The sequence below is a fragment of the Carcharodon carcharias genome, chromosome 18 (genome assembly GCF_017639515.1).
Source record: "Carcharodon carcharias isolate sCarCar2 chromosome 18, sCarCar2.pri, whole genome shotgun sequence".
In the NCBI taxonomy this organism is placed as follows: domain Eukaryota; kingdom Metazoa; phylum Chordata; class Chondrichthyes; order Lamniformes; family Lamnidae; genus Carcharodon; species Carcharodon carcharias.
The window spans coordinates 83,423,853-83,443,082 of NC_054484.1; the positions used below are offsets into that span (position 1 = coordinate 83,423,853).

At 42.6% G+C, this 19,230-nt stretch overlaps 1 protein-coding gene across 1 annotated transcript in view; it reads left to right on the plus strand.

Moving 5' to 3' along the window:
• The window catches only part of LOC121290470 (MAP7 domain-containing protein 2-like), a 103,662-nt gene that overhangs the window by 15,623 nt on the left and 68,809 nt on the right, over positions 1 to 19,230 (plus strand). The window contains exon 2 of the mRNA XM_041210909.1: positions 12,805 to 12,926. Coding sequence (XP_041066843.1) covers positions 12,805 to 12,926 — 122 coding nt within the window. The remainder of the gene's footprint in view (positions 1 to 12,804; positions 12,927 to 19,230) is intronic.

Sequence of the window (19,230 nt, forward strand, 5' to 3'; positions counted from 1 at the left end):
GCACACAGTAATTATTTCTGTCCTAACCGTTGAAACAGTCCCCTCGATGCATGCCGCAGTTGGGAAGAGTTGATTCCTTCGACCCAACCGCGGACAATTGGTCTCGTTATGTTGAACATCAAGCTAACAACATTACAAGGGAGGAGAAGTGACGAGCGATCCTCTTATCCATGTGTGGGAGTAAGACCTATGAATTGATTCGAAGTTTGACAGCACCCAGTGCCCCGGATTCAAAAAATTTTGATGACTTAGTGAACCTTGTGAAGAGTCATTATCAGCCCAAGCCCTTGGTAACGATACATTGGTTCATATTTAATTCAAGAAATAGAGCCCCAGAGGAGACAGTTGCTTGTTATGTGGCAAGTCTGAAACAGTTAACAGAATATTGCGAGTTTGGTGCATCTATCAATGATATGCTTAGAGATCGTTTGGTGTGCGGTATAAATGAAGGTGCGATTCAGAAGAGATTACTGTCTGAAACAAATTTGGATTTTCAGAAGGCACTAGAGGTAGCACTGGCCATGGAAAGCGCAGCAAGGAACTCGAAAGCCATACAGGGAGCATAAAATAGTGCCGTCCTCCACATCGGGCGGAGAACCCCATCCAAAAAGGGCATGAAAATGCACAGCTCTGAGAAGCGGGAAGCAGCCACCGCTTGCAGGCAAATAAAAAGACTTAGCAGCTAAAACATGGAATAATGGTGACAGAAGTGGAAGTAGACAACCTTGTAATGAATGAAAATTTAAAAATATCAAATGTTTTTATTGTCATCGAAACGGATACCTCATGAGACCTTGCAAGGATAGAATCAGGAAGATTTTCAATCAAAAGAGAAAACCCCATGAGATCCATAATGTAGAAGAGCCTGAAGTAACAGATTCAGATATTTATTCATTGTATAATTTAAAGGTAGGAAGAACAGAACCAATCTATGTAACAGTGAGGGTGAATGATAGGGCTATCAGAATGGAGGTGGACACAGGAGCATCCACTATGGTAAAAGGTGAGCATACCTTCAAATACCTGAATTATGGAGAATGTAAATTAAATTTGGAATAAACAGATACCAAATTGAAAACTTACACGGAGAAGACATCAAAATTAAAGGCATAAGCAGGGTTACAGTACAGTACAATCAGTAAAATTACCCTTGGTGGTGGTAGCAGGTAAGGGGCTAAGTCTCCTTGGATGAAACTGGCTGAAAGAAATTAAATTGGATTGGACTGAGATCTTCCAGCTGAGAGCCAGGGGGCTTCCTGAGCTACTACAAAAATACGCCTCAGTTTTCCAAGGTGAAACTCGGGAACATGCAGGGACTGCAAGCAAAGATTCAGATGCTACCTCAGATTTATGAAGGGAAGACCAGTCCCTTACGCAATGCAGGAAAAGGTAGACGCCAAATTGGGCAGATTAGAGAAACTGGGAGTGATACAACCTGTGCAGTTCTTGGAATGGGCAGCACCAGTAGTCCCCATACTTATGCCTGACCAAAGTGTTTGGACTTGTGGAGACTACAAACTTACTGTTAATAAAGTAAGTAAGTTGGACAGAAAACCTGTACCAAAAATTGAAGACCTGCTATTTAAGTTGGCAGGTGGAACTGCCATGCTTATCAGCAATTGGAATTAGAGAAGGCCTCCCAGAAATTCATCACAATTAATACACACAGAGGGTTGTAAAAATATACCCGTTTGCCTTTTGGTGTATCCTCAGCTTGCACCAAATTCCAGAGAACAATGGAAGGTTTACTGCAGAGACTGCCCTACGTTGTAGTTTATTTAGATGGCATTCTGGTGACCAGACTCACTGAAAAGGAGCATTTGGTAAACTTGGAAGAAGTTTTGAAATGTTTTTCACAGGCAGGAGTGCATTTGAAAAGAAAGAAAAGTGCACGTTCCAAGCGAAAGAGGTAGTTTGCTTAGGTCACAGGGTGGATTCACAGGGCCTCCACCCAGCTGAGGAAAACGTTAGAGCCATTAGAGAGGCACCAGCGCCAAAGAACATTTCTGAGCGCAAATCATTCTTGGGGATAATAAATTACTATGGATGCTTCTCACCTAATTTGTCAACAGAACTGGCAGCCCTGTAGTACCTACTCAAGAAAAACCAATGTTAGTCTTGGCAAACACCACAGAAAGAAGCTTTCACAAAGGTGAAACAACTGTTACAATCATCCACCCTATTAGTACATTTTGACAAAAGAAAAGAGTTTTGACATGTGACGCATCACCTTATGGAGTTGGAGCAGTGCTCTCCCATCGAATGGATGATGGCTTAGAACGACCTATTGGATATGTATCAAGGACGCCCAACACAGTGGAAAAGGGGAGTCTCACAGATAGAAAAAGGCCTATCATTCATCTTTGGTGTTAAGAAATTTCACCAGTATGTACACGGTCATCATTTTACTACCGTTTCAGACCACAAGCCTTTGCTAGGATTGTTCAGCAAGGACAAGGCTATACCACCCTTAGCCTCAGCAAGAATACAGAGATGGGCATTGATCCTGGCAGTGTATGTGTATACTTTCACCACATGCTGGAAATCATATTACAAACACTGATGCACTAAGTCATTTCCTTTTGAAAGAAAACGATGAGGATATTCCAGTTCCTCGAGCTCGTTTTATTATTGAACTTATTAGATGCATCCCCAGTGTGTGCTAGACAGATTAGAGATTGGTCAAGTCGAAATCCAGACTTATCCAAGGTACAAGAACAGGAATCTGACAAAATGAAACCGTATTTTTACAGAAGATATGAGGTAACCAGCCAGGAGGCTATCTTATTGTGGGAAGCTCCAGTGATTGTTCCTCCAAAAGGACCAAAGCCATTGTTGACTGAACTGCATAGTGCCATCCAGGTATTTCTCAAATGAAGACCATAGCATGCAGCTATTTATGGTGACCTGGAATGGATGGGGAAATAGAGAGCTTAGTGTGAAGTTATACGCAGTGTCAGTAAGTGCAAAAGTTACTTCCTACAACTCCATTACAATCTGTGGGAGTGGCCAGGAAGGCCATGGGTGCGATTATATATTGGCTATGGGGGACCTTCTCTGGGAACAATGTTTCTCCTGATTGTTGACGCTCACTCAAAATAGATGGAGTCACCAACTTCTTCTGCGACAAATGACAAGCTACGTCAAAGTTTTGCTATCAACGGACTACCAGAAGTCATCGTATCAGATAACGGCATGGCATTTACGAGTGCTGAGTTACAATGGTTTATCAGCCTCAATGGTATCACTCTTGGTAAAAACTTCACTAGCCGAGTCAGCAGTTCAAACATTCAAAATTGGCATGAAGAAATTTACAGGAGAGACTCCATAGCAACCAAGCTAGCACGTTTTCCATATAGGACCACCCCATGACAACAGATATCACACCTTCTGAATTCTTGATGAAACGCTGTCTCAGAATGAGATTGAGCTGAATAACACCAAATTTAGGAAGGGAAGGTGGAAAGGAGTCTGGGAAGTCAGAAACTGGACATGACTGGCATAGTCGTGACAGGAAGTTTACCAGAGGAGAGATGGTATACGTGAAAAATTTTGGAGAAGGATCCAGATGGTTATCAGGTGAAAGTGGAAGACCGAGTCATACAGAGACATATAAATCACAAAAGGAGGAGAGAAACAAAGTGTCAGGAAGTAATTCCCCAAGTATTCACAACTCTGCCAGCATCCCCAGTTGAAAGAACTCAACCGAGTACAGATGTGTCTGAAGGGTCGGCTGTACCTGTAAGAGTTGAGGAAACAGACTTGCAGGTGCCCACCGAAGAACCTAATGTTTGGATAACACCAGAAAAGCAGGTTCCCGACAAAACATCTGAAGTTGTGGAGCTGAAACATTCTACACACATAAGGAAAGCCCTAGAAAGGCTGAACTTGTAAATTACTTATCTGTGTAAATAATTTGATATTTGAGAAAAATTGTAATTGTAACTGCAAAAAAGTATTTCTGAATAAAGGGGGAGGGATGTGGTAATCGGATGTGTAATATAGCTTTAAGAAGAACGTATATTGGAAGATCACATGATCTTAGTATCCAATAGCAGAGTAGCGCAGGCTACCTCAGTAGTCAGTAGGAGTAGTCAGTAAGAGTAGTGTAGAGTTAGAGTCTGTAATGTAGAGACAGAGTTTGAGTTGCAAGCACACAAGTGTCACTGCTGAGTTCCTTTGTAAATAAATAGAATGTGCTCTACATAAGAACCATCTACTGATTTACTCTGTTAATGGTACCATTATGAAACAAGTGTGCAACCCGGATCCATTAGGCCAACTAAACTAAGGACCAGGATCCAACAGTTACTATACGGTACCCTCTACTATATATGGGGTCACCGACCTGGGGGTTGAAGGTCAGATAGCACATATTGGAACCTGTCTTGATAGAATTCAGTTACTGCAGATATGTGTTCACGTTAGGAAAATGTGTTGGCAATAACGTTAGCTCAGCTACAATGTTGGCGTATCATTGTGTGTATCATTAAAACAAAAAAACAAGACAGGCTTTGTCACTTTGTTAGTGACTTCCCATTTCTCAATCCAGAGGATGTCTGCTGGTAGATCTTCCTCAGGAAGGGTGTTCCATTTGGGGCACTGAGTTGGAAGGCGGGCAGTAGATCAGCTGAAAGGTCATCATGCAGTGGGAAGTGAGGCGCAGTACTGATGGTTTCAATCAGCTTGTAGGTTTTTGCCAGTCAGCGCATGTGTGGGGGAGTGATGTTGGCAGGGAGAGGAAGCCAGATAAATAAGTGATCAACTTGTATATAATTGGGGAGAAGTACAGTAGTTTAAGTATAGAATAAATACTTTAAAACCCTTTACGAGTCATTGCTAGCACGTATATTGATTTGTAAAACCATTGTTCTTTGTAGATTAGTAGTTGGAGTGCTACAGACTTGAACAATTAATCATTTAGAAAGAACTTCAATTACTTATTAAAATCATTGATCGTTATTTGCCTGATGTTACAGTGGAGGGCTTAACAGGGTTTTCTAAATCTTTTGAATTAAATGCCTAATAGACTTAGTTTTTCCCTTAACAAAATATCAATAGTCTAATAAGGGAGACAGAAACAGTCTCAGTGTAACCTTGAATTTCTCAAGTGTTGGTCAGGCCTGTTGCATCTCTAGTTCTTCAAAAATACTCTTACCCGTGTCTACAGCTTCAGCTCCTCCGCATGGTTCCTGTAAAATGCCAGGTAGTATTGTGCAGAACGATGGCTAATGGCTACTACCACACAGGAGCAAGGGACTTTGTCAGAAGATAATCAACACTGTTTGTGGGCACAAATATCTGTCTCTCAGACCTGGCCTAGCCAAGCTCATTTACTATATTGCCATTGCCCATCTTATGGTCTCATACCTGGGGCCTCATCTGTCAATGATGTTAAGGTTTATTTTTCTCCAGTTATGTACAAAGACATTTTAAACTTTTCATTAGTGATTTCAGCTTTATATATCCTAAACAAGTTCTGTGCAATGGCACTTGCCAATTTACTTCTAAATTTTGTAAGTTTCAATTTTAATTAACACGCATCTTAATTGCAAATACATTTCTGTTCTGCAGTAGACCTTACTAATCTGGTACTTCTCGTGCTTAATAAGTAAAGCATCATTTTCACTTCAGCGGTAACCATTCATGAAGCCTGGCACTAACTGCCTTCAAGCTTTTCTTTCAATGTTTTTGTTTAAACTGTTACCCACTTTTAAAATGGGCACATGGGCCAATCAGGCCACAGCTGGACGTGGCTCAAGTCCTGACTGTCACATTGGAAGACTCACTGGTTCGCATGTGTAATGCTCCATCTTGGATTGGGGAGGAGGAATGGTTAAAAGCTCAATGGTGTCGTGAAAGCAGCTGTGGATTATTCCAGTGTTGCCCAATACATTAGCCACCAGTCACAAGTGGCCAGTTGGAAATCCAGATGTGGTTAATAGCATTTCTGATTAGCAAACAATGAGTGATAGACACAGCACTAGGTGTGTGACCTTGATACTCATTCACATAGCATATGCGAGTGAATTTTAACCTTTTCTGTGTTTGTTGGTATGATAGTGACAGGAAAAGCAGAATATTATTTAATTGTGTGGCTGCTTCACTCCCTTGGTCACTGAATGGCGATAGATGTTTGTTCAGTAAATGTACATGTATTGTGTGTAAAGTGATTTCCACTAAAATGAGCGCATGTGGCTAAAACAGTATCACTGTAGCATCACCTGGGACATTTCAGTGATTCCTGTTGGACAAGACTGGACTTGTGTGCACGTGTCACCTGTTTCATCACAAACCTGAAGAATTTTGTATGCCAATTACTTTATATGAAGATAAAGGAGGAGAAAATTATTGTTTCAGATTTTCCATTGTTTTTAAACAATGAAATAATGAATGTTGCTTTTCTTCATTTGACTTTAATTTTGAGTTTTATCCTTTAATGATTCACGCTTTTCTTTCATCTTGACATAATTTACTTCAATTGCTTCAATCTAGCAGTTCACTGCTGCTTTCACATTGTCCCTCGGAGAATGTTATCTGCTGCTTGCTGACCACTTAACTTGTCAGGTTTTGTCATATTGTTTCACCTATCATTCAGGTAAATGACAAAAGGTTCAAAGGTCAAAACGTGGAGTGTTAATCCAGCTTTGGTCCAACAAAACTCTCGCTTTTAAACTTAAGCATTTCAAATCTTACTTTATGATCGTTGCTCGCTGAATATATTTTATATGTTTTAAAGAATTGATCATTTAAAAACTGCTCAGTCAAACTGTTAATGCGTATTTGATCAAAGAGGGCTCCAAGAGCTTAATGCATTTCTAAAGTGTTTTTCTCATGATCCTAATGTATACATGAAAAATATTGGCCAGTTAAATGTCAGGGCAGGCAGGAATGTGGAGTTGAGGTACAATCAGGTCAGCCATGATCTTGTTGAATGGTGGAGCAGGCTCGAGAGGCTGAGTGACCTACTCCTGCTCCCCATTGCATGTTTGTATGTTTTTGGAGACCAAATTGGGAGATTTTCCCTCCTTTCTACGATTAAAGGTTTGCAACTGCAGAATCCCAATAAAATGCTTCTTAGAAAATCCAGAAGAAAGAGAGGGTTTTAGGTGGTAAAAATGTGTGAGACTTTAAACAGATTCCAGAAGCCCATTCATTACTTCATTCAGCTTATCATGTCTACCACAGGGAAGGATCTATGACTTCCCAGTATTCCAAGACCACAAGCAACTTATTTTCAAAATCAAGTGCAAATAATTGAACAAACTAAAGCTTTTCAAATATTTAATGCTAAATTGGTACTTTTGGAATGTAGCTAAAACTCTCAGTCGACAGTGTTCGAATATAAAATGCACTCAAAAATGCTGTGTGAACATTTATCCACCAATATTAAGATATATTAAAGGAAAATATAACAAAGAATGTCTTCAATGCTGATTATGAAGGGATGGTAGCACAGTGGCTGTGTTACTGGACTTATAGTCCAAAGACCTGGAGTAATGAGCAGGTGATATGAGCTCAAATCCCACCATGGCAGTTGGAAATTTAAATTCAACTATGTAAATGTGGAACAAAGGGCTTAGTAGCATTAATGGTGATCAAGAAACTAGTGGGTAGTTGTAAAATTCCATCTGGTTCAATACTATCCTCTAGGGAAGAATATGCTGTCCTTGCCCGTCTGGCCTCTCCGTGATGACATGTTGAATCTTAATTGCCCTCTGAAATGACCTGGCAAACCATTCAGTTGTTTAAGAAGGCAGCTCATCTCCACCTTCTCAGGGGCATGTAGAGATGTGCAGTAAATGGTGGCATTACCAGCAATGCCTATGACCCATGAATGAATTTTAAAAAATCAATTTATGTGACTTATTTAGTTGAACATGCATTTTAAAAATGCCTTTGCGAAATGTGAACAATTTACAATGTTCTTGTTGCAAGAGTTATTGATGGTAACAATCAGACAATTACTATCTAAGTGATACTGATTTGATTGCAATCAGACTGCAACATTCCACAGAATGTATCATGCCACCTAAATTTGGCACAGGTTGAGATAGTTGTAGAAAAAAAGACAAAACTTAAGGGATTTAAAAAAAATCATTTAACAACAAGTGGGCATCGCTGGCTAGACCAGCATTTTTCTTTCCCATCACTAATTGGCCTTGAGAAGGTGGTGGTGAGCTGCCTTCTTGAACTGCTGCAGTCCATGTGGTGTAGGTACACCCACAGTGCTGTTAGGAAGGGAGTTCCAGGATTTTGACCCAGTGACATTGAAGGAATGGAGATATATTTCCAAGTCAGGATAATGAGTGACTTGGAAGGAAACTTCCAGGTGGTGGTGTTTCCATCTATCTGCTGCCCTTGTCCTTCTAGATGGTGTAGTGGTCGTGGGTTTGGAAGGTGCTGTCTAATGAGTCTTGGTGAATTCCTGCAGTGCATTTTGTAGATGGTACACACTGCTGGTACACACTGTTTCCACTATGTGTCAGCGATGCAGGGGGTGAATGTTTGTGGATGGGGTGCCAATCAAGTGGGCTGCTTTGACCTGGATGGTGTCGAGCTTCTTGAGTGTTGTGGGAGCTGCACTCATCCAGGCAAGTGAAGAATATTCCTGCTGACTTATGCCTTGTAGATGGTGGACAGGCTTTGGGGAGTCAGGAGGGGAGTCAGGAGGTGAGTTACTCACCACAGGATTCCTAGCCTCTCACCTGCTCTTGTCCAGTTCAATTTCTGGTCAATGTACCTGAAACACTTGGACCTTTTTAAAAATTAATCAAATGCTCTACCATTAAGCTGAATTCATCACTCCCTTTCCTGAAAATGAGTCAGTTGAGGCAATAACTATTCAATCAGAGCATCACGTGTAGTAAGTCAATCAATTCTGGTAGTTGCTGATACAAGCAACTCAGAATTTACTGGGAAAATATGGCGGGTTTAATCAGCATGTCATAACTAGTGTGCTAATAGCTCACAATAATAACAGTAACTCACACTAATTTTTTTTGGTATTTTCTGAACATACGAACATAAAAAAAAGGAGCAGAAGTAGGCCATTCGGCCCCTCGAGCCTGCTCCGCCATGCAATACAATCATGGCTGATCTGTTTGTGTATCGAATTCCACATTCCCATCAATCCCCAATAACGTTATTCTCTTGCCTAACAAGAATCTGTTTACCTTACCCTTAAAAATATTCAGTGACTCCACTGCCTTCTGAGGCAGAGAGTTTCAAAGTCGCACAACCGTCTGAGAGAAAAAAATTCTCCTCATCTCTGTCCTAAAAGGGTGACCCCTAATTTTAAAACAGTGCCCCTTAGTTCTGGACTCACCCACAAGAGGAGACACCCTTTCCATGTCCATCTTGTCAATACTGTTCAGGATCATATATTTGTCAATCAAGTGACCCCTCACTCTTCTAAACTCCAGTAGAAACAAGCCCAGTCTGTCCAATCTTTCCTCATAAGACAACCCACTCATTCCAGATATTAATCTAGTAAACCTCCTTGGAACTGCCTCCAATGCATTTATATCCTTCCTTAAATAAGGAGACCAAAACTGCGCACAATATTCGAAATGTGGTCTCACCAATGCCCTGTATAACTGAACATCCTTAATTTATGTCTAATTCCTCTCATGATAAAGGATAGCATTCCATTAGCATTCTTAATTACTTGTCGTTCCTGCATACTAACCTTTTGTGACTCATGCACTAGAACACCTAAATCCCTCTGCACCTCAGAATTCTGTAGCCATTCTCCATTTAAGTAATATTCTGCTTTATTATTCTTCCTGCCAAAGTGAACAACTTCACATTTTCCTACATTATACTCCATCTACCATATTTTTGCCCACCTAAGCAACCTATCTATATGCGTCTGCAACCTCCTTATGCCCTTTTCACAACATATTTTCCGACCTATCTTTGTGTCATCTTCAAATTTAGCTTTCATGCCTTCACTCCCCTTATCTAAATCATTGATGTAAATTGTAAAATGTTGAGGCCCCAGCACAGACCCCTGCGGGACTCCACTCGTCACATTCTATCAATCAAAGATCCACTTATGCATACTCTCTGTTTTCTGTCAGCCAGCCAATCATCTATCTAGGCTAATATGTTAGCTCCCCACACTATGAGTTTTTATTTTTCACAGTAAGCTTTTATGTGGCACCTTATCAAATGTTTTCTGGAAACACAAGTACAGTATGTCTACAGACTCCCCACATGTCACTCCTTCAAAGAATTCTAATAAATTGGTCAAACATGATTTCCCTCTCATAAAACCATGCTGACTCTTCCTGATTACCTTGAGTTAAGTGCCCAGCTATAACCTCCTTAATGATCAATTCTAACACCTTCCCCATGACAGATGTCAAGCTAGCTGGCCTACAGTTTCCTGTTTTCTGCTTCCCTCCCTTCTTGAATAGAGGGGTTATATTTGCTACTTTCCAATCTGATGGAACCTTTCCAGAATCAAGAGAATTTTGGAAAATTAACACCAACGCATCTACTACCTCATTAGCCACCTCTTATAAGACCCTAGGATGAAGTCCATCAGGACCCGGAGACTTGTCAGCCCACAGCTCCATCAGTTTGTTCAGTATCACTTCCCTAGTGATTGTAATTTCACCAAGTTCCTCTCTCCCTTCCACCTCCCGATTTACAGCTATTACTGGAATGTTTTTTGTATCCTTTTGCCATTTTTACTCAGTTAATCCAATCTTTCCCCTTATTTTTCTTTCTGTTTCCAAGCTTGAATCTTAGTAATTCTGTTTCCTACCCCATCATTCCTCTTTTTTCTCTCTCAATCCTTTAACCTCATTGCTAAGGCGATAGACTCTTGGCCCCACCATTCACTAAGTTCTCTGGTGTTCCGTTGTCCTCACTACAGCATTATCAGCTCACACTGCCAGCAAGTTGCAACACAAAAATAATATGATTGGAAAGCGAAGAGGAAACATCCAATTTGGGGTACTCACTGTCAGATGCCTCAGTCTAGCTAATTTTGGGCTGTTGCTACTGCAGCAACTGTTAGCTGAGCTTGAATTGCAATAAACTTTGGAGGTTTTGTCAGTTTGCAGCCAGTCAGACAGGGGCCACGTCCTCATATTCAGATCTCAGTAAAGCTCAGAGAATAATCAGATAATAATGGTGGATGAAAGGAATGTTTCAAAGCGCCATCAGCTAATTTCGAGCTTAGAAAATACAAACCTGCTGGGCAAAGATAAAAGAGATACAAAGGCGGCAATCTAGATTTGAATAATAGGGTAATCTGAGTCTTAAAAGTTCAGCACAGCTGTTGAAGATGGTTCTATGGTGTATGGTATTCATAGAATAGCTACACAAGTCACATAGAACCTAAAGCACAAGAACAGGCCATTCAGTAGAATGGGATTATGCTCCACACCAGCCTCCTCCCACCTTACTTCATCTCACCTTATCAATATACCCTTCTATTCCTCCGGCTGTATTTTAAGTGCTCCACCGCAGGTCTGTTTCCCCCAGGACCTGGGCATACAAAATGAGGTGGGCGTCCACCCCACCTGCCCACTCCCAAGCTCACCCCATTAATAATGGTGGCGCTGAAAACGGCAGCCTGCCCGCCATATTTAAATCAACAATTAAGGGTAAATTAGGCTTGTTATCAAGCCAGTTGATCCTGATAATATGCTGCCACACCATAAAACGTTTGGCATGATCAGGGCAGGAGCACTGTGCCTGATATTTAATCTCGAGTTGTTAAAGAGCGGGAAGGAAGGGGTTGTCACTCCTCAAGGGCTGTCCTTTGCCGATCACGGGACAGCTCCCCCTTAGGTTGAACCCCTCCCTCCCCCTTCCTTTCCTCCCTTAAACCCACCCCCCTGCACCCTCCCACCCATCTCGCTAACCTACTCAAACCCCCTTGGCCCAAGGCCCTGGACTAACCTGCTCTGGGGATCTGAGGCCTAGGGGTCCTTCCTTTTCCAGCAACAGCCGCTGGTGCCTCCCTGGTGCTGCTGGGACTGATGGAACATGGCTGGCAGCTCCAAGGGGCAGAAATCCCTTAGTTCGCCTCGCAGCGCTTTATGGCTATGGGGCAGGTTGGCATGGAGCGTGACACCTACACACATGTGGTTTCGAGGGGTGGGGTGGGGGGATGGGGGTGGTGCTGTCCGCCCCCTCCCCCTGTATTGTTCAGTCCCTCGTGTTTATCTAGCTTCCCCTTGAATGTATCTGTGTTATTCACCTTGGAGTGGCAGAGGGAGGGGGGGATAGGCAGGGGAATGGGACTAACTAAGTTGGACAGGGGAGTGGAGTAATTCCTACAAAGAGCCAGCACAGACACAATGGGCTGAATCACCACCCTTTGTTCTGTAACCATTCTATGGCTCTACAACTACTCCATGTGGTGGCTTCTTCCATTTTCTCATCGTTATTTAGGTAAAGAAGTTTTTCCTGAATTCCTGATTGGATCTCTTGGTGACTATCTTATACTGATGGCCCCTAACCCTGGTGCCTCCTACAAGTGGAAACATCATCTCTATATCTACCCAATTTTAAAGACCTCTATCAGGTCACCCCTCAGTCTGTATTTTTTTTATATAATATGGAGACTGGAACTCTAAGGGGAATCTAGCCAAGATTAAGTGACTACATGAAAACAGCGTTACACACTGTTGTGGTGGCAGTTCACTTTTAGCCTGTTCTATCCAGTAAACGTATTCTAATGTGAATCTCCATTTCTTTCCTCGTTCTATATACTCTTTTGCTCTTTTCTTTGAAACTTTAACTCTTTAGTGTCCCATCTCTGCCCTTGTCTAACCTCAGATAGCCCCCACAAGACCAATTCCACGTCGACGCTCAGCCCAAGTGGAGACAATCTGAATACAGCCGGCATCTCCAGCTCACCAGGAGAGACAAAAGGGACACTGGCATCAGAACTTCAACAGGTAGCGAAAAGAATGATGAAGTTATTGATGAAGCTCAAAAATGAATAACATTGCTTATTGGAGATATCTTTTCATTTATTGGTAAAAACCACATGATGTTCTTATTTATTTTGTATAGTCAAATGAAGTTGTTGCTATCAGTCACGCTATGACTCAGTAAAGACTTCATGTGATGGTGTTTCCAAAGAAAGTTCTATTCTGAAAGATCTGTATGTAAAATCATGGGTTATATGACATGTGCATATAAAGTCCTGATCTGATTTCCTATTTGAGCAAATAAAGCCCAGAATTAATCAGGGACCTTTTATACATTGCCTATAATCCAGCCCTGTTGAGCCTTATTTAGTGTGTAGTAGGTTTCTGGGCAACACCCCCCCCACCCCCCCCTCTCTCCCCAACCCCCACTACCTGCCCCCAATGCCCCTATTGATGAAGAATGATGACGAATGTTGCATTAGCTCTAATAGGTAACAAATTACTATAGCGTTGGACATCCAAAGTTCTGTCAAGCGATTATAGTTTATTTCAAACAAATCGCAACCTAGTCTGGGGTTTGGATGATACCAATGAGTCAAGTAGTGAGAGTCAAGCCTTCAGCTGGCAAAGTTCATTTATCAACATTTAACATTCTGGTATTTATTTTAAAAGTATTAAAACGCATGTAAAATACCACACATAGAAGTGTAATATGATGCATTGAGCCTCTGCCCCCTCAGTAGATGGGCACAATCCTGTGGCACTGTTTAAAAAGAGCAGGGGCATTCTCCCCAGCGTTCTGGCCAACTCAATTCAAATAGATTATCAGATCATTATGACAGTGCTGTTTGTGGGATCTTGCTGTGTGCAAATTGGCTGTCATGATTCCGACATTACAACAGCGACTACACTGAAAAAGTGCTTCATTGGTTGTAAAACATTTTGTGACCTCCCAAGGTTGTGAAAGGTGCTATATAGATGCAAGTCCTTATTGTCCTAATATCATCAATTGGACTTTCTAACCATATTGTTAAAACTCATGACCTGAATCCTATTTTGGAATGACTTCCTTGAATGTTTTGCGTTTCCAATACTATTGAAAGGATATTTCGCTGATGGTGAATTTTCTGTGTGGTATTTAACATTGTGCTTCCGTTGGTAATCCTGGGTGACAGAAAACCTGAAGGAATATTGTTAGGATCAGTTGTTTTTTTTTTAATTGCAGGAGAATTCATTATCTTATGTACATTGGAGTATTGTGTCCAATTCTAGACACCAAACTTTAGGAGAGATGTGAAGGCAGTAACGAGAGTGTAGAAAAGATTCACGAGAATGGTTCTGGGGCTGAGAGACATCAATTCCGTGGTAGATTGGAGAAGCTGGGACTGTTCTGCTTGGTGAAGAGAAGGTTGAGAGGAGATTTGATAGAGGTGTTCAAAATCTTGAGGGGTCTGGATAGAGTAGATAGGGAGGAACTGTTCCCATTGGTGGAAGGATTGAGATCTAAAGGGCACTGATTTAATGTGATTGGCAAAAGGCCGAAAGGCGACAAGCGGAAAAACTTTTTTATGCAGCGAGTGGTTAGGATCTGGAATGCACTGCTTAAAAATGAGGTGGAGGCAGCTTCATTCGAGGCATTCGAAAGGGAGTTGGATTGTTATCTCAAGTGAAAAGATTTGCAAGGCTACAGGGAAAGAGCTCGGGAGTGAGACTGGCTGAGTTGTTCTTGCAGAGAGCCAACATGAGCATAATGGGTTGAATGGCCTTCCTCTGTGCTGTAACCTTTAAATGATTCTGAGATTATTCATTTGATAATAGAATCAGAGTGCAGTCAGCAGAGAGTTAGAGAGTAATTATCTGAGCATTTGGGCTGAATGTTATGTTCTGAAAATGGGACTATTTTAGTCCCGTGGCAGCATAATATCCAGCATGGTGACATTGGGCTGCGAACACAACCTCATCACGCTGGTCAGCAATAATACGGTGGCTGCATGGGCTCCAAAATAGGGAGCCCACCACCACTTTGAAATAAGCAAGTAATGATTGTTTAAGCTTATTAGCAGCCCAGTTGACTGCAGTTATACATCCCTGATGCCATAATACGTCGCCTGCACATGAAACATGCCAAGCAGGAACCTTTGTTTTTTTTCATAGTTAGTGAAAGGCACGGGTATAAAAGCTGGCGGTGGGTTTATGCCCTACTTTAGCAGGTGAGGCTTTCCACTGGCAAATCTGTGAAGTGCATGAATTCCTGGTCAGTATCAGGGCTATCAATCATTACACTGCCTTCAAAATGATGGACACTGAAATATAAGATCACTGCAGCATTGTTGCTGAGCCCAATATAGGCATGGGAAGAGAGGAGGAAGAGAAGGAGATGGAGGAGTCCAGCTGAAGAGGGGCAGGAGCCACAACAAGTGGATAAAGGAGGCCAGCCTGCTGAGGAGTGAGGGGCTGCTGAGGGCAGGATGCAGGAGGTGCAGAGGCCATTACCTGCCAATCATGTGTATAGAGTTCAGAAGTGTCTGGTAGATGGTGCCTGCAGAGACTTCACTTCTTGCAAACCACGGTGACATCTCTATGTGACATGCTAGATATAGAGATGACATCCAGCTGTAGGGGAGGGGGGTTGGGGTGATGACATCTAATGCCTGTGGCATTGAAAGTCATGGTGGCACAAAACGTTTTTGCATCTGGGTAATTTCAGGCTGCCTGCAGAGACCAGAATGGTGTGACCCAGCCCTGCAGCTCACCACTACATTAAGGTGTTTACAGATGCCATGTTTCACAGTACAAAGCAGTTCATTGCCTTCACCACTGGCAACATCAGTCAGATGGAAAGAGCCAGAGGCTTTGTGGACATGGCAGGTTTCCCAAGGGTGCAAGATGTTATTGATTGCACCCATCTCGCCATCAAAGCAACAGCAGGACATCCAGGGGTATTCATTAACCCAAACATCTACCACTCACTAACAGAGTCTGCGACCACCAGCAGCACTTATTTCAGGTATGTGCATGGTACCCAGGGAGCAACCATGACCGGTACACCCTCAAGAACTCTCAGGTGCCAGGAATGTTTAGTGGGCAGGATGCAATGGAAGGGTGGTTGCTGGGTGACGAAGGGTACCCTCTGAAGTAGTGCCCCATGACACCTGTATGAGGCCCCAGGACTGACCCTGAGCACTGATATAACGTGAACCACTCAACGACCAGGGCTATCATTGGGCAAACCATTGTCCTGTTCAAAATGAGGTCTCTGTAGTACGTGCCATTGAGAATGTTCCTCCTGGTGGTTGCTTGTACACTTCACTACCTACCATTACAGGGAGGGATGAGCCAAGGGGGACAATCCATTCCTCCAGAGGAAGAGGAGGTTGAGCTGCCACAGCCAGATATGGAATGCCCAGCCAGGGAGCATCTGGATGGGTGTTGGACTAGGGAGGCGTTAATCCTGTGAAGATGCCAATAGTTCAGTCTATCCAAAGATTTTTTAAAAAAATTCATTCACAGGATGTGGGCTTCGCTGGCTGGGCCAGCATTTATTGCCCATCCCTAGTTGCCCTTGTGAAGGTGGTGTTGAGCTGCCTTCTTGAACTGCTGCAGTCCATGTGATGTAGGTACACCCATAGTGCTGTTAGGGAGGGGGTTCCAGGTTTTTGACCCCGTGACAGTGAAGGAACAGCGATATATTCCAAGTCAGGGTGGTGAGTGACTTGGAGGGGAACTTGCAGGTGGTGGTGTTCCCATGTATCTGCTCACCTTTACCAGTGTCTCCTCCTCCTACCCACCCCCATCATAAGAAAACCAATTTGTCATCTTGGACAATCACAAACATCCAAACTCTGTCACTCCTTTAAGTGCACGTGAATACACATTCAAATAAGACCATCAGTGGAGTCCATCTCGATGCATTCTTGCACAAAGTAAATAAACCAGTGATCTTCTCAAGAATGTTCAAACATGACGTCATTTATGTAGCTAGTATCTGAGTAACATTTGCCCACACGTCCCACCTTTAACGGCCTATTGGGTGAGCAGCCCACCTTCCATGAACCCTTTTGGCCTACAACCCGCCTGGTGTCAGTTAATTGGCTGATTATCGTATTATCTAATGTTGCTTAAAGGCGGGGGCTGGGCTAATTCACGTGCTTCCGGATCAGACTCCCGCCCACTGCCACGGAATGTAAACTTCATCCCTGTGTTCCTGCTGAAAATCCGTCTCTTTCTGTCTGTAAATGGCATGAAAATTCTCCCCAAATTTCCAAATACCACAAAAACAAAAAGGGCCTTTTAGCACCTTTGGCAACCTCTCACCTTCAAAGTCAATGGAATCCTTTTTTGAATTGTAGTTGCTGTTGTAAAATAGGAAACACAGTTGACAATTTGTGCACAGCAAGATCCCACAAACAGCATTGGGATCTGACCAGATAATCTAACTTTTAGTGATATTAGTAGAAATTGGCTCAGGATAACTCCCCTGCTCTTCTTCAAAAGAGATTTTTACATCAACTTGAGAGGGCAGACAGGGCCTCAGTCTCATGGAGGAGAAGGCACCTCTGACAGTGTAGCACTCTCTCTCAGTACTGTCTCTGGAGTGTCAGCCTAGAATTTATACCCAATTCGCTACAGCAGTTCTTGAATCCATGACCTTGATGTAAAAAAAAACTGCTTTGTATATAGCTTAAGCAATAAATTTCACTTATAGTAAATTCAGTTGTATAAATTTACATTTATATACATGTTAAAAAGCAATCCTAATATCCTTACCATGGAAGTGAATCTAATAAAATTCCTGATATAATGAAATCACTACCCACTTAAGTAGGAAGTCTGAAGCAGGCTATAAAGCAACAAAGTGACTGGAGTAATAAAACGAAAAGTGCTGAAAAAACTCAGCAGGTCTGGTAGCACTTGTGGAAAGAGAGAAACAGGGCAGGACTTTACTGTCGGCGAGTGGGGGGCCCGCTTGCCGACGTGTAAAATGACACAGGATGGTGTCAGGCGGAACTCCCAATGTCGCTGCACCCCATTTAAACTGAGACCATTGACAGTGTCATTAAACTGTTTTTTTTTCTTTAATGGACCTGCCCGTCCAAACTTAGGGTTGGCAGGCAGGCTGGGAGCCCAGGCGGGCTACAGAAAAAGCATCAAACCTCATCCACGGGCGGGATGAGGTTTCATGTAGGTTTTAAAAAATTTAAAGTTTTTTAAAAAGTTATGGACATGTCCCAACTCATGTGATAGTGTCTCATGAGGGGACATGTCAGGGAATTTTTTTTTAAATTTTTAATATTTTTTGTTGTAGAGCCGATCTCCCTGAGGCAGCACTTAGCCTCAGGGAGATGAGTGCGCTCTTTCATGCACACACGCGAAAGAGCGCACCCTCGGATTTAGAGATTCCGCCCCCCCCCTCGCCCGCATAGGGAGCACATAGCGCTTCCGTGCGCATGTCACGCTGGGCGGGCCTTAATTGGCCCATACACGTAAAATAGCAGTGCGCCCCCAATTAGGGGGTGTCGATCAGTAGCGCACCTCTTGTACACCCACACTTCAACTTCCCCTGACAGGGGTAAAATCCTGCCCACAGAGTTAATGATTCCAGTCCAATATGACTCTTCTTCGGAACGGAAGGGAGATAGAAATATGATGGGATTTATGCTATTGATAAAGAGGGGAGAGTCAGGTGGAGCAAAAAGGGAAGGTAATGGATAGGTTAGAGGGCAGGGGAGATTAAATGACAAAAATGTCATGGAACAAAAGGCAAAGGGAGTGGGAGTGGGAATGGTAGTAGTAAAGCATTGGTCCAGAGAATGTGTTAATAGTAGCATGAAGGTTAGCGCTGTCTGAAAGCAAAACATGAGAACAAGATACAGATTGGCACTGGGGTGATAAAATACAAAATGAAGGACAGATTCATGGTCTGAAGTTGTTCAACTAACTAAAAAGTGACTGAGACAAACTGAAAGAGGCAAGGAAGGGCTGGAGACAGATAAAGAGAGAGTGAGCTGAGAGTTTAAAACAAAAACAGAAATACTTGAAAAAACTCAGCAGGTCTGGCAGCATCGGTGGAGAAGAACAAAGTTGACGTTTCGAGTCCTCATGACCCTTCAACAGAACTAAGTAAAAATAGGAGAGGGGTGAAATATAAGCTGGTTTAAGGTGGGGTGTGGGGGGAGAAGTGGAGGGGGGGGCGGTGCGGGGTGGTTGTAGGGACAAGCAAGCAGTGATAGGAGCAGATAACCAAAAGATGTCACAGACAAAAGAACAAAGAGGTGTTGAAGGTGGTGATATTATCTAAAAGAATGTGCTAATTAAGAATGGATAGCAG